General features: G+C 43.2%; 1 protein-coding gene across 1 annotated transcript; it reads right to left on the minus strand.

Annotated features, from left to right (window-relative positions):
- Positions 1–666: 666 nt before the first annotated feature.
- vcpip1 (valosin containing protein (p97)/p47 complex interacting protein 1) lies at positions 667–14253 on the minus strand. The gene is made up of 3 exons (XM_055866981.1): positions 11429–14253; positions 10348–10434; positions 667–10201 (listed from the first exon to the last, which is right to left on the minus strand). Exons 1-3 carry the CDS (start codon positions 14079–14081, stop codon positions 9378–9380), a joined length of 3564 nt encoding a protein of 1187 aa, XP_055722956.1. The 5' UTR covers positions 14082–14253; the 3' UTR covers positions 667–9377.
- Between the last annotated feature and the right edge of the window lie 2869 nt (positions 14254–17122).

A 17122-nucleotide genomic window follows, 5' to 3' on the forward strand; every position in this document is an offset into this window, starting at 1 on the left:
ATCGCAAAGTATCTGTCAAATCAGCGCTGTGAAATGTATCAAATTCATTTTCAGGCAGCTGGGTATTTCAAAAGCCGACGACAACACCTGTATCACTAACAATAGTTTTTGGTCTACAAGTAATTCATGAAAATCTTACAATTACATATGAACAGCCAAAAGCTGTATGCAGATGCAATGTTTTTTATATTTGAAAGTTGATGCAATTCTACCACCTGGTGGACTTTTGTAGTACAACGACAGATAACAGAGAACATTGCACGTATTATTGCGTGTCATAAATCCAATTGATAGACTGTCACATTCTTGGCTGTAAGCCACAATGCAGTGACCCCTCCCTGGGGAAATTAAGCTAGACCTGCTAAGCTACAGACAAACATCGACGTGTAGCGTGGCACATACACATTCAATGCGTGCACAAAGCTCAGGGTTGATGGGATCAAGCATAGGCTACTGAACAACTTGAGTTTCTGTACTGATCAAAGTATAGTACCACATAACGTATTATAATATAAGTACAGCAGTCACAAAGAAACAAACTTTAAGATTATGAGATCAAACATAGGCTATTGATCAAGTGGGTCTACATAGATTCTTTTAAAGTAAAAATATAAAGTGAATTCAAAGGCAAGTAGTTAAGGCAGTATTAGTGACCACAATACAAAATTGTGAAGCAATTACTTTATTGTTGGGTTAAAAAGTCATCACACATGCAAACAGCAATGTTGTAGCTGTGGTATCTTCAATCTTTTATTAGCAAACAAGAAAAAAAGTTAACTAAACATTTTACTGAATAACTTGAGTTTCTGTACAGATCAAAGTATACTACAATATATACTATTATAATACAACTGGCTTACAATATATGTAATTAGTACAGCAGTCTCAAAAAAAAAATTCAAGTTTGTCAAATCAGTGTTGTCTGAGTTAGGCAAGTTTAACATTTCCTTTTTATTCTTCCTTGGACTGAAAATATCAATATTTGTTTGAGTTTAGCTAGTACATGCTCTATTCTAACAGTCACTCTTTTTCTGAAAGTGCTGGGTTTGACATTTTGTTCACTCAAAGGAAAAGCCATGAAGCTTTAAAAAAATGTTACCTGCAATTGTTTTTTTTGGCCGGTACAAATAGAACTGCTTTTTGTCATAATAAGAAACCCTGTCCAGAAGTCAGGCCAAAACTCAGTCAGACTGAATGATTTAAGGCCATAAGCTGATAATGGCAGCATCCAAAGTTACCATGTCATTCTAGAACAACAAGGTGATCTGGAATACTCCAAAATCTTGGTTGGCAACAAAAGTGTAAACTCAATTCGTGAGACCTCTGCCTTTTGAGGCCGGGGCCTATCAACACTGCAACCCACTTTTTGGTTGAAATTCCAACAAACAAACCAGGAGTTAGGTTTTATAATGTCTGGAGAGGAATTTAATTCCACAAAAACTGATCTTAATGCAACATGTTACTACACAGTTTGCCTATAAGTTTACATTCAACTGCATTGGATGAACAACCAATTGGAAATATACTTCAAACACCACAGTGAGATGTAGTTTTGTGTTTATGAGATACCAAATGTACCTTCTCCATGACACCTCTTTCAATGACTTCTCAAGGGATACATCACATTCTGCACCAAAAGATCAAGACATCCCATGTCACACTCACCAACTAGGCATACATGTTGAAAGCACTTTAATATATCCCATTGGCCCAGTTCTTTTTTGAGTGATTCTAATTGTGGACGTTGTGTTGAAATTCTAGCAATAAAGCAACTAGAATAGCAATAAAGCAACTAGACATAACATTCTTAGTAATACCAGCTGATTGTTGGTGCCAAATAATTAAAATGAATCATTCTATTTCTATGCTTGGGTCATCCTAGGTTAATCCTAACTAATGTTCCCATTAGTTGTTCCCATGAGCAATAAAGGTAGCATATAGGGCTCAACACACCCCTGCACAACAACACACCTTATTTCCATCTCTTGAATTCCAAGTGCAAAAGTAAATGTATTATTTCAATTGAATAATAAAATGCTAGCATTGCATGTTCACAAACAACTAAAACTGCAGGCGGTTCATGGAAAAATAATTATCAGCTATTCTTGAATTGATGCATCTTTCCTTATCATCTATCAACATGAACTATGTACACACACACACACACACACACACACACATATATATATATACATACATACATATATATATATATATATAGTCGTGGCCAAAAGTTTTGAGAATGATACAAATATACATTTTCACAAAGTCTGCTGCCTCAGTTTGTATGATGGTAATTTGCATATACTCCAGAATGTTATGATGAGTGATCAGACGAATTGCAATTAATTGCAAAGTCCCTCTTTGCCATGCAAATGAACTGAATCCCCAAAAAACATTTCCACTGCATTTCAGCCCTGCCACAAAAGGACCAGCTGACATCATGTCAGCGAGTCTCTCGTTAACACAGGTGTGAGTGTTGACGAGGACAAGGCTGGAGATCACTCTGTCATGCTGATTGAGTTCGAATAACAGATTGGAAGCTTCAAAAGGAGGGTGGTGCTTGGAATCATTGTTCTTCCTCTGTCAGCCATGGTTACCTGCAAGGAAACACGTGCCGTCATCATTGCTTTCCACAAAAAAGGCTTCACAGGCAAGGATATTGCTGCCAGTAAGATTGCACCTAAATCAACCATTTATCGGATCATCAAGAACTTCAAGGAGAGTGGTAACATTTTTGTGAAGAAGGCTTCAGGGCGCCCAAGAAAGTCCAGCAAGCGCCAGGACCGTCTCCTAAAATTGATTCAGCTGCGGGATCGGGGCACCACCAGTACAGAGCTTGCTCAAGAATGGCAGCAGGCAGGTGTGAGTGCATCTGCACGCACAGTGAGGCGAAGACTTTTGGAGGATGGCCTGGTGTCAAGAAGGGCAGCAAAGAAGCCACTTCTCTCCAAAACACCAGAGACAGACTGATATTCTGCAAAAGGTACAGGGATTGGACTGCTGAGGACTGGGGTATCCGGAAAAAAGGCATCCGGAAAAAAGCTTGTCCGGAGAAGACAAGGTGAGCGCTACCATCAGTCCTGTGTCATGCCAACAGTAAAGCATCCTGAGACCATTCATGTGTGGGGTTGCTTCTCAGCCAAGGGAGTGGGCTCACTCACAATTTTGCCTAAGAACACAGCCATGAATAAAGAATGATACCAACACATCCTCCGAGAGCAACTTCTCCCAACCATCCAGGAACAGTTTGGTGACGAACAATGCCTTTTCCAGCATGATGGAGCACCTTGCCATAAGGCAAAAGTGATAACTAAGTGTCTCGTGGAACAAAACATCGATATTTTGGGTCCATGGCCAGGAAACTCCCCAGGCCTTAATCCCATTGAGAACTTGTGGTCCTTCCTCAAGAGGCGGGTGGACAAACAAAACCCCACCAATTCTGACAAACTCCAAGCATTGATTATGCAAGAATGGGCTGCCATCACTCAGGATGTGGCCCAGAAGTTAATTGACAGCATGCCAGGGCGGATTGCAGAGGTCTTGAAAAAGAAGGGTCAACACTACAAATATTGACTCTTTGCATCAACTTCATGTAATTGTCAATAAAAGCCTTTGACACTTATGAAATGCTTGTAATTATACTTCAGTATTCCATAGCAACATCTGACAAAAATATCTAGACACTGAGGCAGCAAACTTTGTGAAAATTAATATTTGTGTCATTCTCAAAACTTTTGGCCACGACTGTGCAGTGCCTTCTGAAAGTATTCAGACCTCTCGACTTTTTTCACATTTTGTTACATTACAGCCTTATTCTAAAATATATTAAATAAACTCAGCAAAAAAAGAAACGTCCTCTCACTGTCAACTGCGTTTATTTTCAGCAAACTTAACATGTGTAAATATTTGTATGAACATAACATTCAACAACTGAGACATAAACTGAACGAGTTCCACAGACATGTGACTAACAGAAATGGAATAATGTGTCCCTGAACAAAGGGGGGGTCAAAATCAAAAGTAACAGTCAGTATCTGGTGTGGCCACCAGCTGCATTAAGTACTGCAGTGCATCTCCTCCTCAAGGACTGCACCAGATTTGACAGTTCTTGCTGTGAGATGTTACCCCACTCTTCCACCAAGGCACCTGCAAGTTCCCAGACTTTCCTGGGGGGAATGGCCCTAGCCCTAGCCCTCACCCTCCGATCCAACAGGTCCCAGACGTGCTCAATGGGATTGAGATCCGGGCTCTTCACTGGCCATGTCATAACACTGACAATCACGCACAGAACGAGCAGTATGGCTGGTGGCATTGTCATGCTGGAGGGTCATGTCAGGATGAGCCTGCAGGAAGGGTACCACATGAGGGAGAAGGATGTCTTCCCTGTAACGCATAGCGTTGAGATTGCCTGCAATGACAAAAAGCTCAGTCCGATAATGCTGTGACACACCGCCCCAGACCATGAAGGACCCTCCACCTCCAAATCGATCCCGCTCCAGAGTACAGGCCTCGGTGTAACGCTCATTCCTTCGACGATAAACGCGAATCCGACCATCACCCCTGGTGAGACAAAACCGCGACATGTCAGCGAAGATCACTTTTTGCCAGTCCTGTCTGGTCCAGCGACGGTGGGTTTGTGCGCATAGGTGACGTTGTTGCCGGTGATGTCTGGTGAGGACCTGCCTTACAACAGGCCTACAAGCCCTCATTCCAGCCTCTCTCAGCCTATTGCAGACAGTCTGAGCACTGATGGAGGGATTGTGCGTTCCTGGTCTAACTCAGGCAGTTGTTGTTGCCATCCTGTAACTGTCCCGCAGGTGTGATGTTCGGATGTACCGATCCTGTGCAGGTGTTGTTACATATGGTCTGCCACTGCGAGGACGATCAGCTGTCTGTCCTGTCTCTAGCGCTGTCTTCGGCGTCTCACAGTACAGACATTGCAATTTATTGCCCTGGCCACATCTGCAGTCCTGCCTCTTTGCAGCATGCCTAAGGCACGTTCATGCAGATGAGCAGGGACCCTGGTTATTTTTCTTTTGGTGTTTTTCAGAGTCAGTAGAAAGGCCTCTAGTGTCCTACGTTTTCATAACTGTGACCTTAATTGCCTACAGCTGTTAGTGTCTTAACGACCGTTCCACAGGTTGTTTATGGGTCATTGAACAAGCATGGGAAACAGTGTTTAAACCATTTACAATGAAATGGAAGATCTGTGAAGTTATTTGGATTTTTACAAATAATCTTTGAAAGAAAGGGTCCTGAAAAAGGGACACTTATTTTTTGCTGAGTTTAAATCCATTTCCTCACAATACCCCATAATGACAAAGCGAAAACAGGTTTTGGAAATTTTTGCATTTAATTTTTTTTTTTTTTAACTGAAGTACTCTAAAATTGAACTCAGGTGCATCCTGATCATCCTTGAGATGTTTCTACAACTTTTTTTATTTTTATCCCCCAATTTCGTGGTATCCAATTGGTAGTAGTTACAGTCTTGTCTCATCGCTGCAACTCCCGTACGGACTCGGGAGAGGCGAAGGTCGAGAGCCATGCGTCCTCCGAAACACAACCCAACCAAGCAGCACTGCTTCTTGACACAATGCCTATCCAACCCGGAAGCCAGCCGCACCAATGTGTCGGAGGAAACACCATACACCTGGTGACCTGGTCAGTGTGCACTGCGCCCTGCCCGCCACAGGAGCCGCTAGTGCGCGATGAGACAAGGATATCCCTGCCGGCCAAACCCTCCCTAACCCGGACGACGCTGGGCCAATTGTGCGCTGCCCCATGGGCCTCCTGGTCGCGGCCGGCTGCGACAGAGCCTGGGCTCGAACCCAGAATCTCTGGTGGCACAGCTAGCACTGCGATGTAGTGCCTTAGACCACTGTGCCACCCAGGAGACCCCTTGTTTCTACAACTTGATTGGAGTCCACCTGTGGTAAATTCAATTGATTGGACATGATTTGAAAAGGCACACACCTGTCTATATAAAGGTCCCACAGTTGACTGTGCATATCAGAGCAAAAACCAAGCCATGAGGTTGAAGGAATTGTCCATAGAGCTCCGAGGCAGAATTGTCGAGGAACAGATCTGGGGAAGGGTACCAAAAAATGTCTGCAGCATTTACAGTCCCCAAGAACACAGTGGCCTCCATCATTCTTAAATGGAAGAGGTTTGGAACCACTGAGACGCTTCCTAGACCTCACCGCCCAGCCAAACTGAACAACCATAGAAGAACGGCCTTCGTCAGACAGGTGACCAAGTGCCCGATGGTCACCGACAGAGCTCTAGAGTTCCTCTGTGGAGATGGGAGAACCTTCCAGAAGGACAACCATCTCTGCAGCACTGCACCAACTAGGCCTTTATGGTAGTGGCCAGACGGAAGCCACTCTTCAGTAAAAGGCACGACAGCCCGCTTGGAGTTTGCCAAAAGGCACATCAAGACTTTCAGACCATGAGAAACAAGATTCTCTGGTTTGGTGAAACCAAGATTGAACTCTTTGACCTGAATGCAAAGCGCCACGGCTGGAGGAAACCTGGCACCATCCCTACGGTGAAGCATGGTGGTGGAAGCATCATGCTGTGTGGATGTTTTTCAGTGGCAGGGACTAGGAGAGTAGTCAGGATCGAGGCAAAGATGAACGGAGCAAAGTACAGAGAGATCCTTGATGAAAACCTGCTCCAGAGCGCTCAGGACCTCAGACTGGGGCGAAGGTTCACCTTCCAACAAGACAATAACCCTAAAAACACAGCGAAGACAATACAGGAGAGGCTTCAGGACAAGTCTCTGAAAGTCCTTGAGTGGCCCAGCCAGAGCCCGGACTTGAACCCGATCGAACATCTCTGGAGAGACCTGGAAATAGTTGTGCAGCAACGCTCCCCATCCAACCTGATAGAGCTTGAGAGGATCTGCAGAGAAGAATGGGAGAAACTCCCCAAATACAGGTGTGGCAGGCTTGTAACGTTATACTTAAGACTCGAGGCTGTAATCGCTGCCAAAGGTGATTCAACAAAGTATTGAGTAAAAGGTCTGAATACTTTCCGAAGGCACTGTATATGGTAAAGAAATTCACAAATCAAGTCTTACTTTAGATATGTATTTCGAAAAAAAATCCTGCACTGCATTCAATCATTCACTAAAGTCCAAAAAGTGATTGAGGAAATTGCATATGAGTAGTGGAATATACAGTACTCCCAGGTGTGTGTACTATGTTGTGCTGGGCCTTCCAATAGAATACAGTTCCACATCAAGTAGTTCAGCACTCATACAGCACACTTAACTTGGGCCACTCATTTGGGTTTCATAAGAAATATGAAAAGTAGCATAAATAACTTCAAACCAGTAAGTAGCATGAACCTTGAACCCAAAAGAATCAACAGGCATTATCCCCAATCACTACAAACCAGCAAAATAAATTCACCAATTTCCACCAATTATTTTCAGAACAGTGCTTCACTTGAAATGGCATTCATCTAAATTACATTTTAAACAATCTTTAAATTCTTATACAATTTTTCAAAAACAAATCCAAACTAAAAAAGCTTTCTCACAAGGTTATTCAACAACAAATGTTGATTTTTGTTACTTATCATAAGGGCACGTAACTCCTTCCTTCAAGAATTAAGACAGCAAACCTTCATATGGGGAGCAACGTTCAAGAAAATAAACATAGTTTGGAATATTTCACTGTTGTTTTAAAGCAATGTGTTGGTAAAGCAAATATGTTGGTAAAGCAATAAACGTGATGGTAGGTAATCATGTTTGAGGGCTAGTGCCTTTACAGTGTGCACTTTGCTGAAGCGGATGTTTGCGGTCATTACAATGCTGGTGTGGGATGGGATCTTAAACCAAGCTCTTCTACTCCCTCTTGTCTTAATGGCCCAGTGCAGTCCAACATTTTCCTCTGCTTTATATACAATCCCACACTATGAGGTTGGAATAATCCTGTGAAAATGATAATGCCCCTTTAGTGTATGAGCTGTTTAAAAAGACCACCTAAAATTTCAGCGTGATTTGGTGGGATGGTGTCTAGGCCTGCCTGGTGAAATCACCAGGTGGTAAATTAGTTAATAGACCAATAAGAGTTTCATATCACTCTGCCAATAACAGATAGTTTTCCATTTTCCCCTTCCCCACTCCAACAGTCCTTGCAAAAATATTGCTTGAGAAATTGCTCTTTCCTAAGAAGCGTTTTTGTTTTTTGTTGACCTTTTGAATTGAAAACAATCACAGTAGCTAGGTTTCCATCCAATTGCTAAAAATCTGCATATTTTCCCACCAGTGGTGTTTCCACCAAACTGACTTGTTGCGGATAAAGGTCAGTGAGTGATGATGTAGTGCTGACAACATGTACTTTGTTGCTTATGTTTTCATGTACCGAATAAAAATCGGTCAATGTGTTTCCATTGCATTTTCAACTCTACAGATTGTGACAAAACTGTTGATTTAAATAGCAAATGTGCCTACTCTGGTCTTGGTATGTGCGCTCTAGCCAACAGCTCGCAGATACAGTGCAGGTAGGCTCTGCGTGTAGGTTAGTCTACATGATGTGCTTATTATGAATAAGCGAGAGAATCTTTTTATTTGTCAAACGGCAGTCAAGCATCGATCATCATGTCACCAGAATAAGACCCTCTACATTTATTGGAAAGGAGGATCAAGCTCATACTGTGCACTTTCACAAAGCCTGTGAAGTTTATCATAACTTATTTCATCCATAGCCTGATAAACTGCATAATTTCCCAAGTTGTAGCGGGAGGAGTTGAGGACCACACACCATGTTATCGCATGACTCCAAATGTACTTTGATATGATGGTTATTATATCAATATTTACGAATAAAGGCGTTTCCACCGCCATTTCTCTCAGAATTAATTTTACCGACACAAAAAGATCCCACCATGTCAAAAGAACAAATTATCTGTAGCATTTACAAAATTGTACCGGAACTTCCTATTTCCACCACAACTATTGTGATTATTATTTTATTTTTTTATACAGTATGACTTTCCTCACATAAAAACTGTGAATGGAAACATGGTTAGTAAGGTACTTAATTGTTAACTAGAAATGATTTGATATTCAGATAAAAACAGCTGCATTGGACCTTTAAGACTTGGAGGACATGTACATGGATGTATTTCACACACAGGAAGCAGCGTTGCTCCTTGGGTCTCGGTGCATGTTTCTGTATAATAGCATTAGACTGTCACCAAAGGCAGAAACAGTCAACCTCTTTGTCAATCATGCAGTAAAGACAACAAAACACAATGAATACCAAAGCTTGGATACAACCTGAAGCATTCCCACACTAATGCCAACCAGATAGACGGGTGAATGATCATGACTGAGAAAAGTATAGGACCAGGCCCTTTTCCCATCAGGAATGATCCATTGGCTCCAGGGCATTGGTATGCTCTGCATCCTGGCTATCCATTTCCTCCAGCTCCTCTGACCCTGCATCCTTTCCATCAGGCTTGTTCCCTGCCTCCACTGATGTGCCATGAGCACCAGCAGTAGATACGTCCATAGAAGAGGCCTCCTTGATGCCTGCCCCTGGGGCAGATTGGGAAGCACTCATCTTAGCCCCACTTGTCCTCTCTGCAGGGCCCCCAATGCCTTCCCCTGCATTGCTCTGCTCCCTCAGGTGCCTGTCCATGGAGGCCTGGATGGATGAGACCATCTCCTGTAGTTTTTTCCTCTGTTCTTCGATCATACCAGGGTCCAGGTGTCGGCTGTCTTTCATGGTGACAAAACCGGGAGCCATGCGCACCAACTCCTTGGTCGCGTCCTCTGAGATGTCAGACAGGTCAGGTCCCTTGGAGGCGCTGGCGCTCAGGTCCACCCCGCTGCTGTGCTGCCTGGTGATGGGCTTGTGTTCAGGGGGAGAGCCGCCTGGGGCGCTGCCAAGGGAGTGGCCCTTACCCTGGAAGGCGTTGGCACTTTGGAGCTGCTCCTTCTTGCGCACCACACCTCCACTCCCGAGCCTCAGCAGGCTGTGAGAGGGGCTTCCCTCGCGACTCCTGGAGGCAGATTCAGAGCGGAGCTGCACCAGGGCCTCCTTGACGAGGTCCTCCACGTCAGGGCCCACGGGAAAGTGTCCCGCTGCATCCACACACAGCTCCAGACGCTCCTCTGCTGCGTTGTAAACAAATGTCTTTCCAGTCAGGTGTGGGAGGGTGCAGTGCTTGCCATCCATCAGGCCTGCAAATGAGACAAGAGACATTATAGATGGTCATAAACACAGATCAGTACATATTAGATGCAAAGTTTAATATACCGTAGCTGTCATTTAAGTTACACAAATTGGTAAGAGGATAAAGCCTATAACAGAAAACATGACTACATACCCATATCTTTCTTCACAATGTTGTAGAAAACTCCACCTTGGTGGAATAAGTGAGGCAGTTTTTTGGCATATGACCAGACATCTTCTCCTGAATATGAATAAAACATACTAAAATTAGCATGTGAAACATGAAAATAAATGAATACACTTAAATTCCTCAGAGAAATGTGTGCTTTTGATCAAAATTCAAATTCTGTTGTAAAAATAGTAGGGCTGTGAATTGCCGATACGATATGTATTACGATTCTTATGTATTGAGATTCGACAAGAGACAGACATGAGAAAACGAGTTTTGGTAATGGAAATAAAAGGCTGAAAACAAATTGTCTCCCCATTTAAAAAGAAGATGGAGAACAAGCTATGAAGGAAATACTGGAGTTTAGGTGCAGGTACAGCCAACTAGCGCAAATAAACTAGCGATTTCTCCCCTTGATCACAAAAACATTGGTAGGGCGGAGTGGATATCAAATCTAGCATCTTCTCTCTGCCTGAGGCTAAATGCGTTTCAATGAATACCGAATGCCATGTTGGTGATGTAGGCTACACAGAAAGCACTTGGAGTAGATTAGAATTATCATTTCAACTGGAAAAGATTGAGCCTTGATCGATCCATGACAAGCCCACCCAGTCACTCAATACCTGTATTAGGCTACTTTGTCATTCATCCTGCTTCTTGTAACCAATCCAAGAACAGCATGCCCTTATGCTGTGTAAAGCTACTGTCTGCGACACCTATATACTATCCTCTCACTCTCACACCTATCACATTCAGTTGCTGGCCTTATATTTACTGGGATGATCTATCTATTTACTAGGATGATCTAAGACATGACGCTTCTAAGACTAGATAACTAATTGCCTGGAACTATTGGCCTAGTCTAAAAAGGTGAATCAACAAACAAGTTGTCCATCTACCGGAAGTCATTTTTGACTTTTTGTAATGACATCACAGCAGTGTTCTGCTTAACTCCTCTGTCACTTACGTGTTGCGAGATCGTGTCTTTCTTTTGTAGCAGTAAATAATGACAGCCTAACTATTGACTTGAATACTAAAACCTTTCCGTACCCTTCCCTTTTCTTACCCATTAAGGTTGCTAGGAGACAGAGAGAGGACATCTCAAGGTCAATGTTGTCCTGCAGCTCTCTGCTAGTATTCATTCTGCTGGAAGTCACTGGATCATCACTCTTCACAGAGAGAAGGGAATGCAGAGTTGAATAGGAACTGGAAGCACTTTGGGCGGATGCCTTGCGGTTCTCTGGACCTCTCAGGATCTCCACAGTCACCCTGTCCCCGTGTTGGAGAGCCACAGGTTCATTCTCTGCTCCATCCTTGGGAGGCAAAAGTTCTTTGGGTGGGAATCCATGTCGGATACATTGCTGGGCTGGAGGCATGGTGAACTCATTAGCAATGCTCCTCTGGAGCTCAGCGAAGGTGGTCTGAGCCTGTAGAGTGAGCATGGCCTGCCGCCCATCGCTAGTGGTGACACGGATCTTCTTCTCCTTGCTGGAAGTGGGGGAGAAAGAGGATTTGGTGGGTGTGGCTGGGGCGGAGGAGGAATGTTCCTGAGCAGCACTTGGGGAGGGTGGCCTGCCCCGTCCCTTCTGCTCCTGCTTCAGTCGATCCGTCCTCCTCTTCTGGGTCACTAGGGCCTGCTCGCTGATGCTCTGCTGAAGGCTCCGCTCTGCCTTACTCAGTGTAAGCTCCTCTTTGTGAATGGTCTTTGATTTCTGCCCAGTTAGTATGATCTTAGTCGGTGGCTGTGTGACAACAGCCTGCTGGGTTTCCACCACGTCTGTGAGCCTCTGAGCATGCGCCCCGTCAATGGAGACTGGGTTATACTCGTCTGGGTTCTTCTTGGCAGTGTGATGTAAAATGGTGTTCACCACTTTCTGCACTAGGAGCTCACTGCCAAACTCCCCAGGGAAATGCTTGGTGACCAGTTTCATGGCGACATCATACACATTGCTGTTCAGGTCCACATTAACCTCATACTGGAACCAGTACACAGTCTCCCGCACGACCCGCCCACCCCACTCCAGAGTGATGGGGAAAGCCTCTGGCAGATTGTCGTATTCCTTTCCCTCCCAGTAGTGCTTAAAGCCACAGCCACATTTGCCCCCCTGGGAACGGGTGTTGGTTCTGTCTCCATCCAGATACACCACAGAGCCGTTGCCATGGATGTGGCGCACGGAGGTGCCGTGGCACCAGTTGCATGTGTTCAAAGAGCTCAGCTTGTAGTCAGGAATGAGGATGTCCCTCTCAGGGTCGTAACAGCAGACAACCTTGTTCAGCGGGAAGCTGTAGTTCTTGTCAGGTCTGAGCTTTCCGTGGGTGGATTTAGCCAGGTTGTAGAGCTTACCACCTGGAGCCAGCCACTCTGGTAGAACATGAAGCTCAGAGAGTGCATTGCAGATCAGACAGCGATGTAGCCGGTTTTCCACGACTGATTTCCTGGCAGCCTCCGTCACCTCTTCGGGTTGGACGCCGATCACACCAGTCCGTCTGTAAACGTACTGATGCACGTCTGCCACAAGGGAGGGGTGGATGCCATGCTTCTCCATGAAGATTTCCTCCATGGCATTGACCAGTCTCATCAGATACTTGTCTTGTAAGCTCCTGTCTCCCCCGATGACACAGCTCCCATCTTGTTCCAGCTTTATATACTTCTTGATGAGCTCCTGTGGCACTCCCCATGCCTTGGGGAGAAGCCTCGGTGGCAGCTTGGGGAGAAGGGTGTTCTTTATCCCGACGAGAGGGATGTAGTGGTTACGCCCTGAGCTACTCCAGGCGATACATATAGGCTTGTTAAACTTCCCGTCTTTTCCTTTGCACTGCTCTTCCGGCACAAGCCCAGGGAGAAAACTTGCAGAGTAATCCCCAGAGCTCCTCATTCCACTCAGTGAATCTAACAGGATTATGGGGCGGTGCAACACATTGGCCAAGCCGAATATGTGAATGTTCCTAAGTCCCAGTGGCACACCCTCTGGTGGGATAAACAGGGGGTCACATTCGTTGATGATGTCCTCCCATTCGGCTGCATCAATAAAATCCTGAAAGAGTGCCTTGTAGCGATCCAAGTTTTGTTTGAAATGTTGTTTCAAATTCTCTCTCAACGCATGCCAGAACAGCTCTCTGCCTACCAGGGCCCTGGACACAGCATGAACAAGACAATGTCCATCTCCATCCACATGAACAGGAATGAGGCATTCTTTGTTGCTGTTTGCTTTCTTCATCTCCTCCAAAGTGTCGTGAAGGTATATCAGGCTCCCGGATCTGTCCTTGCCATAGCCAACCGTAGATACATGCTCCTGTTCAATTAGAAACGCCCTGTCGCCTAGAAGTGAACAGTCGAACATTTCTCCTTGATTCATTTCCCGCAGCAGTTTCGCTTTTCCCGTCTGCTTATCCATTCCATACCTTGTGAGAATAGGAGAAAGGAGCTTGCAATGGTAGTTGGAAAGCCCCATCACTTTCACCAGCTCTGTTCCCTTTTTCGGTGCCCCAGTGACACCGAGTAGGGCATTTCTTAACAAATTGTGAAGCACAACGTCTGGATCAGTTACTTCTTCCACATTTAAAAGATTATTCTGTTCGTGGCGTTGGCCACACTCTGTGCATTCAATGCTAATCGAACCGTAAGCAGGGAAGAATAGCCTCGCCTGGCATTTCGGATCTGGGCAGGTACCGGACAAAATACGCTTGTCCTTTTTCTTGGAGCCCTGTAGCAACGACATTCTGGCGAATAAAACTATACTATGTATTGATCCTACAAAACCATAATGGTTTAACCACCAAATAACTGCCTTGCAATCCCGCTTTGACTCAAGTACTAAACTAGTATTTGCCAGAATAACAACCGATAACAACACGGAAGCGATTGTTTTTTCTTCTTCATGAACGACCAGCGTCTCGTCAGCTACACTAAAAAGGGTACTTCCGGGTCATAGAATTTCAGCAATTTTCAAAATAAAAGTTCCCCACATAATAGTAGAAAATGTTAATATATTCATGATAATGAAAAATAATTGTCGAAACATTAACAATGATTCAATGTTCATAATTAAATTACATTTGCATTAGAAAACTATTCTAGGTGTCGAAGTAAAAGTGGGGTTGGGATTACTCAGTAGGGTCTGTTGATGGTGTTTTTTCATGGGGACTGAGGTCTGAGCAACACTTTCTACTCCACCCACTCCAGTATACTCACTAGAGTGCGGAGAACATAAAACAGCCAATCGCCTCTTCAAGCCTCTTCCTTCAAGTAAACGGATGAGACCCAGTACAGCAAGGCTTGGTCACTTTTGATTTGATTTTATCAGCACCTTCTCTGAGGCTATGAGGTCGATGAACTCATGTTGAGTCTAAATCATACTTCTACACTTTTGTACTGTCACTTTAACTCTGCTGACAGACGGATTCAGGACTATATCTAAATGATGAAACTATACATGAACTAATTTAGCTTTCTCTTTGTTTGCTTCCAATGTGAAATAAACGCCATTCCATACCAGACTTGCACTCTTGGCTTTCCCTATAATGTGTGTGCCAAATTCCAACTATTACCAGGTGATTAGGTAAGAAAAGAATTACTTAAAAGAAACAATGTAAACAATGTGACCAGTAGATGGGGTGTTAACTGACTGGCATACCTGTAAATTACCAACATTATAATGTAATTACAAAACTTCCATAACTAAGGCTGTTCTGAATAGATTGTCACTTTTCATTCATCTAGCAAACTCACAACTCACATCGCTTTCTCTCACCTATTATACGATAATTATTATATCTGGCTCTGAGGAGCATTTCAAGCATTTTGACTAGACAAATACCATTTCTTTTTTTGAGGCTGTATCCTAGTAAGATCATGCCGCTATAGGTATCACCCCACTTATGCCTATAGCCTATCAACGGTTATCACAGAGTTTAACAACCAACCCTGGTCGCAATTCATCAAAATGTTTGCATCTTGGACTTGTGAGTTCGGGTTTCTGTGATTGTGTGACATATAATTGCCTTATAAAATAGCTCTGTGCTCACTAGGAAAAGGTAGATTCTAGTGAATAGACTGGACCCTGGGTTTCTGGACACACAATCAATCGTTTTGCCTGTACAGTGTTATATTCGTACCGGTGTCCAGTGGCTCCATTTTAAGCTGTTTGACCACAGTAAAAGTCCAGCAACACTTCCTGACCTTGTTCAAACTCACCTGATTTGTATTCTAAGGACTGTAGTGAGTAGACTGGATCCTGGTTTTATAGACACACAATTGATCGTTTTGCCTGTACAGTGTTATATTTGTACCCTATAGTTTTCCTGTACAGTGCAATTTATTTTTGCAATACAACAAAAAATACAGTAACTTTTCTTAAACATTACATTTCAAAATTGTATCCTTGAACAATAACACCAGTTAATTAACAAGAATCATACAATCAAAATAATGAGTTATTTTCTTAGCTTGTCATTGTATATATATGTTTTACCAGTAGGCTAATATGTTCTTTACATTAATTTACTTAATCTCCAACCATTCTCAATGTGCCCCACCTTATAATATTCTTTATCTTATACAAAGTGGTAATACTCTTGAAATTTTCCCACCATGTAGTCAAAAAATGTCGCATCATTTTAACATTATGCACATTATGCACACAAAGCTGCAAAAATGATTGATTTTGTATCATACACATAGCGTTTTAAGGCAGACTTTTAATTTGAAGGTAAAATCTGAAAACCGAAAGTCTCAATGCTGCTGTTGAGCGTCTGTGGCGAAACGTAGTTTGCCATGGGTTGTGGTACATATAGTTTTCTAAACTGTGCTAGTTGCGTTTATATTTTGATATTAGTCCAAACCAGGACACATATAATAATTTTACGAATACTAAGCAAAATTAATTATCTTATTGTGTCAAGTAAGCCTATTACAGTCAGATTTGTATAAATTAGTTGTTTATTTGGCTTAAAATTGACTACAAGTACCACGATGCGTTTTGGTCTTGCACAAATCAACCTAATTTATTTAATTATTCATTTACCTGAATATGTTTTACATTTATACACTTCTATAACAGAGTATGTGCAATACATGTGTGTGCTAACGAATCTCTAACGTTGCTGTGTCAAAATATTAACGGTACATGCATGAGGAGACAGCAACATATAAGAAGTCATTATATGTTGACAACATTAGCTAGTATTAGCCACTAGCTAGCTACATTGTAAGTCTTCCCAAATTCGAGAAACATTTTGTTGTAATCAATGTCAATATATATTTTATTTTGCTTTACTGCTATTAGCCCATACAAACGCATTGAATAGTAGGTTCACCACATGGAACAACAGCTAGTCCCCTCCAGAAATATCTAATGTAAGTTATTCTTTCCATAATAGTTTGTAGGCCAAACCGTTTGGACGCTACAGACGATTTTATGAGAAGACCGATTTTCGGCATGTCTCATGGCCTGACAAAAACCGCTTTACCGTTGTCACCTTTCACCGCAGATGCGACATAGGTGGATGAGAACAGATTTCTAGTTTAAATTGACGGATTTTGATGGGGATTTTGTATTATGCTAATTCGATTTTCGCAGGGTCGCGGACATCGAGTTGCAAGTACACTAGATAGCGGTAAATTGGCGAGTGCGGCTTAAGGCCGCCAATTGTGACTTGCTTGCGGGCGTGCTGGCAGCCTTCTCGATTGTGAGTCAAGAATTCAGCATAGCAAGTTTGTATGAAGGTCTTGTAATTAAATGGGTACATAGTTCAATAGTAA

Source organism: Salvelinus fontinalis, chromosome 17 (genome assembly GCF_029448725.1).
Source record: "Salvelinus fontinalis isolate EN_2023a chromosome 17, ASM2944872v1, whole genome shotgun sequence".
Classification (NCBI taxonomy): domain Eukaryota; kingdom Metazoa; phylum Chordata; class Actinopteri; order Salmoniformes; family Salmonidae; genus Salvelinus; species Salvelinus fontinalis.

What these genes read in the sequence shown, in the direction of transcription:
- vcpip1 (XM_055866981.1), bottom strand. Translation starts at nt 14,081, where the DNA reads ATGTCGTTGCTACAGGGCTCCAAGAAAAAGGACAAGCGTATTTTGTCC. An exon ending in TCTCCTAGCAACCTTAATGG is followed by an intron (nt 10,435 to 11,428) that starts GTAAGAAAAGGG and finishes ATTCATATTCAG; the next exon opens with GAGAAGATGTCTGGTCATAT. An exon ending in CATTGTGAAGAAAGATATGG is followed by an intron (nt 10,202 to 10,347) that starts GTATGTAGTCAT and finishes TCTCATTTGCAG; the next exon opens with GCCTGATGGATGGCAAGCAC.